The following is a 9,311-nucleotide window of genomic DNA, read 5'->3' as shown; positions in this document are numbered from 1 at the left end:
TAATCTAATAAAATGCAATACAACAGCAAAACTTCAAGCCAAATTAGGTTCAATGAAAATATTGGGAAAAGTTCTCAACATGATTCAGCACAACTGTAAAGCACTTTTAATAACACATGGTAGACTAAACGTGACCACAGTGCACGTTCACAGATGTCCATGTCGTCCATCCATTTTGTTCTACGCAATCGCAGATTCGTCATTTTTTTTAATTGTGCGTAATAATTAATTAAAAAAATATTGTTGACACGTCACAGTTGTCTTCAAATATATCAGACCCGAGAGTGAATATCAGTCTGAATGTTTCCAACATTAAACAATGTCCACTTTTCAAGTTTTGTGTGAACGTTAAAAGTCGTTGCTAGCATGGTTAGCTTATCTTAGCGCCGATGCGAAGCTCATGGCTTATCAGTACTAATCATTGTTACAAACGAGTGCTAGTCAAAGTACTAACATAACATCGCTCGATGCCACTTTAAGATATTTTTTTACGTAATTGAGTATGGAAGCTCACCTGTGCGACAGTGCTGCTGCTGTTACCACCAGTGACTATAGGGGGCGCCGGCGTCGCTCAGCTCTATATGTGCTCAGGTGAAAGGGGCTCACCTGATGAGATGAAAGCAGCAGACACTTGCACTTCTTCGCTTCCTGGTCAGGTAAGTTTATGCTCGCTTGTCTTTGACTTTAAAACGGGATATTCAAAGTACAGTTGAAAACAATGTATTGCTATGTGGAGGTGACCTTTATATGGCGTGACTTTTTGTTTTGGACATTCAAAGCATTTAGATGTACTTTACGAGTTGATTGAGCTTAACCAATGAAGCTAATGAGATGTGCTCTTAGACTTTATATCAAAACAATATTACACTGAAAATCCACTGACTGTCCACCTTCATGAAATATGAAGTTCAAAGTGGATTTCAATGTTTGGGGGGTCACTTTGCTATCCTGCACATTGTCATGAGGAGGTGAAATGAATCCACACCCCCCCCACAATGCAGCTTCTCAGGTGTCCCACATGTGAAACTCACCACTCTCATCGAGCTCAGCTGCAGAGAACATGCTCTTTCATTTACATGCAGCTTCAATTTGCAGTGAATCTTCATCCCTTGCTTTGCTGAATAATGACATCCTTCTCTGTGTGCTGCAGGCACCGAGCGTGGCGATACAATGAGCCCCCAGCTGGAGAAGGCCATCGAAGGCCTCATCACCGTTTTCCACTCATACTCGTCCAAGGAGGGCGACAAGTACAAGCTGAGCAAAGCCGAGCTGAAGACTCTGCTGCAGGAGGAGCTCACTGACTTCATGGCTGTGAGTATATAGGGGTCCAGCAGACTTCACAATGAACTATAGAATACAATCACTGGACTGAATGAGACCACATGGACCAACCTTTGATCACCCACACTGTTCTCTTGTCATTTTGGCTTCAGGGCAGCAGTGACGCAGCAGCCATTGACAAGATCATGACGGACCTGGATGAAAATGGGGACCATCAACTGGACTTCCAGGAGTTTGTTGTTCTGGTCGCGGCGCTGACGGTTGCCTGCAATGACTTCTTTGAAGGTTGCTGCAAGAACAAACGCTAGAAGTCAACATAATTGCAGGTCACCATGTTAATGATAACCATTCATCCCAATAATAAAATATATATTTAAACTGTTAAGTCATTATTTTGTATTTTAACAAACTGCATCATCAATCTATTTTCACTTGAATTCTAGGAAACAGAACTGGGCTTTATGGGGAACAAACTGAACTCTTAAGTGCTCAAAAGTAAAAGTAGAAACTCGGATTTACAGTAGAAATACACCAACTGGCCAGCAGATGGCAACAAAGACTAGGTGATGACGCCAGTGTTTTTTTCAGCCTCACGTGATGTTTTTCTTCAAAAGATGAACACGTGACATCTTGTCTGGTTTGACCACAATAAAATATGTTTAATTTCCACTTCCCAGCCAACTTTGCCAGTCTCGTGGCTGCAAGCGCATGCACGTCTCAAATTATGTCTGGCGTGTCCCATTGCCTCACATGCAGTATTTAACAACATGGCGGCATATTCACATGGCAAACATGATGCTGCCGCGGCGCCATCATGCTCCTTGTTGGTGGGCAACCACGGGCACAAGAAATAGGATGTGGGTCAACTCGCATGTTCAATATCCAAACTGTGTGCACAGAGAAACCAGCAGCTAATAAAGTTAGTGCGACGAAGCGTGTCAACATGTTTTACTGCTTTCCTCTCTTGTTTTTAAATTGCTTTTCTTTAAATTTGGTACTGAAGTTGCCCAAAGGGGCGTTGTTGCTGTTTTGAGGAACAAAAGTAGCTGTCCAGTGCGATAGCCATCTTGGTTTTGTTCACAGAAAGCGCCTGTTGAATTGAATGTGTGTAGGCTGACTTGATTGAGTTGTTAAAGTAAGATAAACGATAAGCGTCGTGTTCATGTTTTCTAACGGGTTAGCAATTCTGTGGGGTTTTAGAAACAACGTCTAAATTTGGAAAATGGTTCCTGAAAGAGGGTCAACTATTCCAGCTGGAGTTTTGCCAGTGTTATCAGGCGATACCTGGGACTTTAGTGCTGGCGCTGAAAGAGAGTTCTCTGTGCATCCAAGCTGTTTGCATAGTTTCCCCAGTGAAAGATGGACCTGGACAAGCAGCGATAGCGCCCGGGTCAATGTTTACCTCTCACCTTCCTTATCGAAGCGCAAGTTTGCTCTCCACCCAAACAGAAATCTCCCCGCCGCTCCCCTCGCTAGCATTGCCTTTTTATGTTGCGCAAGCCGACGCGCGGCAGGAGGCGAAACCGCACCAACTCCAAACACAGGTGAGGTTACGTTAAAGTCCGCAGCGGCGATGAAGGCCGGGCTTGCAGAGGAATGTCGATGAGGAACGACCATTAACCTCCTCCGGAGAGGTTAAGGCTAATCCCAAACATAAGCTAACATTGAATGTGTGCTTCTTATCTTGGAGGTCAACCTCCTTCCTGTTTCCTCAGTGAGCAGCTGAAGTTCTTCGCCAGGAGATCTCCTCACGATGATGCAACGCGGGCCTACGGGAAGAAGCGACAATGCAATGAAGGCTTAACAACATGAGTCTGTCGTTAAAAACTCTCGCAACCTTTACAACTTCCATTCTTACTAAATCTTTTAGGTCATCAGCACGTCAGCGCCGTACGACTACTCGCCGCAAACTCAAACTTAAATTATGTCGACTAACAGCTTGTTAAAGTGTCAGACTGAGTCGCAACCTTGCTTAGCGAAGGGTTTCTCGAATTGTACAGATCGGCGCCTAGAAACGGAGTTTACACAACATTGTAAACACTCACTTAACTTGCATTAGTTAGCTCCTCACTTGAAGTGCTTGGTCCATACCATGTGTTGTGTGTGTGTCCACTTTTCTGGAAAGACTTTCTACAATATTTTAGATTGTGTCCATTTGATGTTGGATTTGTTCATGAAGTCACCTCAGGGGTTCAGAGTTGAGTTTTAGCTAGATTATTAGCCTGTGCTATAATTACAATTACCATCCATCCATTTTCTATACCGCTTATCCTCACTAGGGTCGCCGGTATGCTGGAACCTATCCCAGCTGACTTCGGTCCTGGACCCTTCACTGGTGGCCAGCCAATCACAGGGCACATATAGACAAACAACCATTCACACTCACATTCATACCTATGGACAATTTGGAGTCACCAATTAACCTAGCATGTTTTTGGAATGTGGGAGGAAACCGGAATACCCGGAGAAAACTCATGCACAAGTTCTTTTTTCGTCTGTTTGCTTCGAATTTAGCTGTCAGTTGTAAGACTTTGCTCAGCACTGAAGGCAGTGCTTTTGAAATAACTACAATGAACAAGGTTGACAGATTATTTCCATGTTTGCACATATAGTCCACATATACATAGCTAAATAATAAACAATAAATATAAATCACGCCCACTTCAGTTTATGCCCCACCAATTCCAAGTACAGATACAGAGAATGTAGAACTTAAATACAGATAGTCATGTAGTCGCTCATCCCTAGGGAGTAAAGTATTTCTTCTGAGTGCCTATTTGTATTTCAGTTCATTTAACCATGTAATGCTTGAAAATAAAAAGTAAAGTACCTAAAATTTGCTTAAATTGCTCACTAATAATAGACGGAAGTCAACCATGAACCAGTGACTTTTTTATGATCAATATATTTTGAAAAAAAACTTCAACAAAAAGTTGAAGGGCAAAGTATTCGCTTATTGTACACATTCAGTGAATGAAATGTGTTGCTTAATGCTTGGCATAATCTATGTTGCTGTTATTGTCGATTGATGATGACTTCAAGCTGCATCAAGTCTTTTTGGCTTGTGTCTTTATTTTCTTCTAGGCAAGATGATGTCAGTGGTTCCTTTACTCATTGATTGATGGCCAGTCCAGCCAATCACAGTGATATACAATCATATAAATTGTAGGGTGTATTTTGCCCGTAAGTAAAATTCAGTCTTTGAGGTTGTTGAAGCTGAGCAGCCTTACTTTTCTGTCATCATTGTGACCGCTCAGTGTACGTCTGGATGGGGCACACGAGGACACCAAAGCCCCCAGGGGTAAAAGTTTGTTTGTGTGTGTGTGTGTGTGTGCGCAAAGACTGATGGTGGCTGTCAGCCAGCTCTCAAGCCCTGGCGGGGTGCATGGGTTAAAACCCGCACACACACTCGGAGTATGTTATCAGGAACCGGGGGGCATCCTAATGAATGACCTTTGACCCTCAGAAAGGGGATCTGGGCAGGGGAAGTTGAGGAGGGTAAACGGGCGCCACATTACGCCTCCTGTCACTCAAACAGACACCCGTACATGCGCCGCCCACCTCCAAAGTTGCCGTCCTAGTGGCAAGAAGAAGAGCAAAATCAACAGTGTTCTTGCTCAAAAGATTTATTGTGAGTGTGAAAGTGTGTATGCACACTTGCACACATCCTAATAAAAACACATACACACACCCACAGTAGTAAACCTTGGAAGCAGCCCAAAGTGCAGACCAGTGGTTCAGGTAATCAGTGATTGGCTGGCGCATGCAGGAGGCCCCGCCCCCACAGGCTGACCTCTGGGCAGTGTTTTTTAATACCGCTCTGGCAGGGTCATGGCTGGGTCGCCTCACAGGCCTAATGACTTCCCCCCAATAAAGACGTGATGTATGAGACCTGTGCCATCGGCCCCTGAGATGACCAGCAGGTAACCCCGACGCCACCACACCACTTGCCAAGCGACGCAAATACAACATCATGTCTTGTCATCTTCTTTTTACATTATGGCTTTTTGCTTTAAACGTGACGATTGAATCGTCCCAGCGAGGTCCAACGTGAATCCTGAATGAGAATCCTGAATCAGTTTCTTCTCATGGAGGACGCCACCCAGACATCACCACACTTTCAGGTTCTAACCGAAGTGTCAGCTGATAAACGCGAGTGTCTGAGGTGTTGTTGTCGCGAGAATATATGTTGACATGTTTAACTAAAGCAGGAAGGTCACACACTCTAATTGACAGCAGCCACCAATGTGTGCGCGTGCGTGTGTGTGACAAAATGTCAACGATGAACAATGAAACGAGTACCTCTCGTCATTATCTGACACAATCGTGCATCAGTCACTGACTGTTTTTTTTATCAGTCTGATTGCTTTGACTGGTTTAGCTGGTGATATAAAGTGAGTTGGAGAACTGTCTGTAGTACTGAAGACGGTTGTTTTACGAAAAAAAAACAGTCAACAAGACCAACAGATTATTTCCCTTTTGGCCATATTTGATTGAATCACCAATATCACACAGCTCATTAAAAATAATTGAAGAATAAAGCCATTTTGTTAGCAAGCTGAGGTTGCTAACAGGACATTATGTGATAAAAATACATATACACATCAAGTTGGCCACCATATTGTCTATTATCTGGTAAGTATACACAAACCAAGACAGCATTTTGGCATAAATCTTCAATCTTAACACAAAAACACACTAACCGAGGCAAACACAAACTGAGGATCCATTGTATTATAATGTTGTTGTGTAGTCCATCATTTTTCCAACTACTGAAAGGTGCTTATTTCACAAGCTCAAGCTCCCCTTAAATTGCATTTGACTTAAATCCACATTCATACAATTAAAGCTCTCATTGAACTCAATTGAAAAGCAGTTATAGTCTATGGCCGCCAAGTGACGTTAGCTTATTTGATCATATACATTCCATAATGTGGTGTACATAAAGTGATGTTACAACGCCATACCTTTACCTTTGGCCCCTTTCTCATCTTCTTTCTAAATTGTGCACCTGATGGTTCTGACTTTGTCTTTTCCATGTTTTGTTGACACAAATGAACAGCACTATTATCATCATCTCCTACGTCACCCACCTAGCAGCCAAGGCTAAACCAATTCAAATCGACCCACAATTCCCACCTTTTATTTCACATTTTTGAAGTGAAATGGCACGTTTTAGACTCTTGTTCTTCAATATAATTAATATGATATAATATTAACAATTTGTGTTTTTTTAAATTGAGAAACTACTGTTGTAAGTTCCATTTTTGATCTTACAAATAACCCGAAGGCTGAGGCCCACCCTCTTGCAAAACGTCTTTGGTTTCATCCACATCGTGATGGACGTTTGATCACATATCAGTCTGCCATGTGCTGACTCGGTGAAATACAAGAAACGGGCTACCATAGAAACGTTTGAAAATTGTTAAGAACAAGTATACGAAACAGTATGATTAACAGAAAACCAAAGAGAGAAAAAAACAGTCATGGGCTACATTAAATAAAAACATTAAAAGCAGAACAAATGTTTAGTGTTTTGATAGCCTTTTTGTTGTCCGAGTGGACTATAAGCTGGATAGTGTTCAACATTCATTCATTCATTCATTTTCTACCGCTTTTTCCTCACGAGGGTCGCGGGGGGTGCTGGAGCCTATCCCAGCTGTCTTCGGGCGAGAGGCGGGGTACACCCTGGACTGGTCGCCAGCCAATCACAGAGTGTTCAACATCTGTCTTGTATTTATTTTTGTTGAAAATTTGAGGATAAGCGGTAGAAAATGAATGAATTAATTTGGCTACCACAAGAACGTGTTTAAGCTGTGTGGAGGTAAAGACGCATTAAAACAAACAGGGATGTGACGCAGGAACAGCTATGAACACTAGGTGGCGGCACACTCTGTTAATGTCAGCTTTTTTACAACCTCTGATTTAAAAACTGTTTAACTTCAGTGATGTTGATGTTTGCTTTCTGTCAGACGTTAACAAGTGAAAACGTCACTTTCTCATCAACTTTGTGAACAACAACCAACATACACCACAATAGGAGACATTTCAGTGTTTAAAGCTAAAAGAAAGTGGGGGGGAAGAAGGTGAGTAAGTGAGGAAAGATGAAGGATGGAGACGTGGAGAGAAAAGGAGGAACTGAGGAGAATTAAAAAGAAGGGGGAGGGAGGGAGAAATGGAAGAAAGAAGGTTAGAGCATCTGTTTCCTGTCTGCTGAGCAGCTGGAGGAGGAACAAACGACAAAAGAAGAAGAAGAAGACAAGGAGAAGGAGGAGGAGGAGGAGGAAGTACCGGTCAGCCTGAGAACCTGCTGCCTCACACACACGCATGCACACACACATAAAGGATGAGGAAGTAGGATTGGTTTTTTCCCTGAGGAAGTGTGTCAGTGTGTGTTCACAATAATGTTTTTTTTTTACATGGTTTTATGTCCAATGAAAAAATAGCTGCATATTTCTATGACGATATTGAAGCAACATTCTGGCACCAAGTCAGCTCGATTCAGCTCAGTTTCGGGTGGACGGCTGTCCACTACAAAATTGGAAACTGGAAAAAGCACATTTAGCTGTAAGTTAGCATGGCCAACAGTGTCAGGGTGACTGCTTTGAGTTGTGGCTGACAGCAGCTCCAGTGTGACTGTTCCTGGCATACAGTACATAGGTTGGTTATTTTTTTATTCTGCTATTTTTGATTAGATTAGATTAGATTAGATTAGATTAGATTAGTTTTATCACAATCTTGATGCACACCAAAATGGACCAAAAACAGGCCCCAGTCCAGCCCTTTCAACATTCATTCATACATTTATTTTCGACCGGTTTTCCTCACGAGGGTCGCATGGGTGTTGAAACCTATGCCAGCTGTCTTCGGGCGAGAGGCGGGGTACACCCTGGACTGGTCACCAGCCAATCACAGAGCACATATAGACAAACAACCATTCACACTCACATTCATACCTATGGACAATTTGGAGTCACCAATTAACCTAGCATGTTTTTGGAATGTGGGAGGAAAACAGAGTACTCGGAGAAAACCCACGCATGCACGGGGAGAACATGCAAACTCCACACAGAGATGGTCGATGGTAGAACTTAAGTCGGGTCTCCTAGCTGTGTGACCTGCGTGCTAACCGTTGGGCCACCATGTAGCCTCCTTTAAACATTCATTCATTCATTTATTTTCTACCGCTTTTCCTCACAAGGGTCGCGGGGGTGCTGGAGCCTATCCCAGCTGCCTTCGGGCTAGAAGCAGGGTACACCCTGGACTGGTCGCCAGCCAATCTCAGGGCACATATAGACAAACAACCATTCACACTCACATTCATACCTATGGACAATTTGGAGTCGCCAATTAACCTAGCATGTTTTTGGAATGTAGGAGGACCCAGAGAAATCCCACGCATGCACAGGGAGAACATGCAAACTCCACACAGAGATGGCTGAGGGTGGAATTGAACCCTGGTCTCCTTTAAACATTTGCATTATAAAATAGGAATGTCTTAGAATATTCGACTTGATTCGGCAGAGTCAGATCAGATATTTGGATCATTTGTGAGCATCATCAAAAACAAAAAAAAAACTATTGAGTATTGAGCATTAGTTGACTATGGACAAAATGTATCAAATCAGATTTGACGATGAAAATCCTTAGTTGAAGACAGCCCTAAACCCAACCAAGTATGCGTGTGAACGCACCCCAAGGATCTGAAGTAGAGCCAAAAAAAATGGTAGTTGTTGACACTGTCCCTTTGTGCTGTGTGTATTTGCCTCTTTATTTATTTCAAATCAATTCAACACAGGAAAACTGAATTATAGAAGAAGTACATCAACTTGATTAAATGAAGACAGTAAAGGTGAGTGGAGTACATAGAGCCCCCTTCATAGGCAAGGTGGTGTTTACGTGTGTGCGATGTGTTAGAAGGGGGGTGGGTGGGGAGGGGGGTATGGGGGGGTTTGGAGGATTTCCTGATTTGTTAGTTCCTCTCACACACTTTTCTTCCTGCTCTCGGCTGGATTTAGACTTCCTGCTCC

At 42.9% G+C, this 9,311-nt stretch overlaps 1 protein-coding gene and 1 long non-coding RNA gene across 2 annotated transcripts; one reads left to right on the top strand and one right to left on the bottom strand.

Annotated features, from left to right (window-relative positions):
• The first annotated feature begins 493 nt into the window (after positions 1 to 493).
• On the top strand, positions 494 to 1,611 carry s100a1 (S100 calcium binding protein A1). The gene is made up of 3 exons (XM_078790726.1): positions 494 to 656; positions 1,151 to 1,311; positions 1,434 to 1,611. Exons 2-3 carry the CDS (start codon positions 1,171 to 1,173, stop codon positions 1,587 to 1,589), a joined length of 297 nt encoding a protein of 98 aa, XP_078646852.1. The 5' UTR covers positions 494 to 656; positions 1,151 to 1,170; the 3' UTR covers positions 1,590 to 1,611.
• On the bottom strand, positions 1,114 to 6,327 carry LOC144898520 (uncharacterized). Its single transcript, XR_013627405.1, has 3 exons — positions 6,255 to 6,327; positions 2,691 to 3,050; positions 1,114 to 1,570 (listed from the first exon to the last, which is right to left on the bottom strand). It is a non-coding gene; the product is annotated as an uncharacterized LOC144898520 (long non-coding RNA).
• Between the last annotated feature and the right edge of the window lie 2,984 nt (positions 6,328 to 9,311).

This window comes from Doryrhamphus excisus, linkage group LG5 (genome assembly GCF_037039965.1).
Source record: "Doryrhamphus excisus strain RoL-2023G ecotype Guam linkage group LG5, RoL_Dexc_Guam_v1.1, whole genome shotgun sequence".
NCBI lineage: Eukaryota > Metazoa > Chordata > Actinopteri > Syngnathiformes > Syngnathidae > Doryrhamphus > Doryrhamphus excisus.
This window is presented reverse-complemented; position numbering and strand designations above follow the sequence as displayed.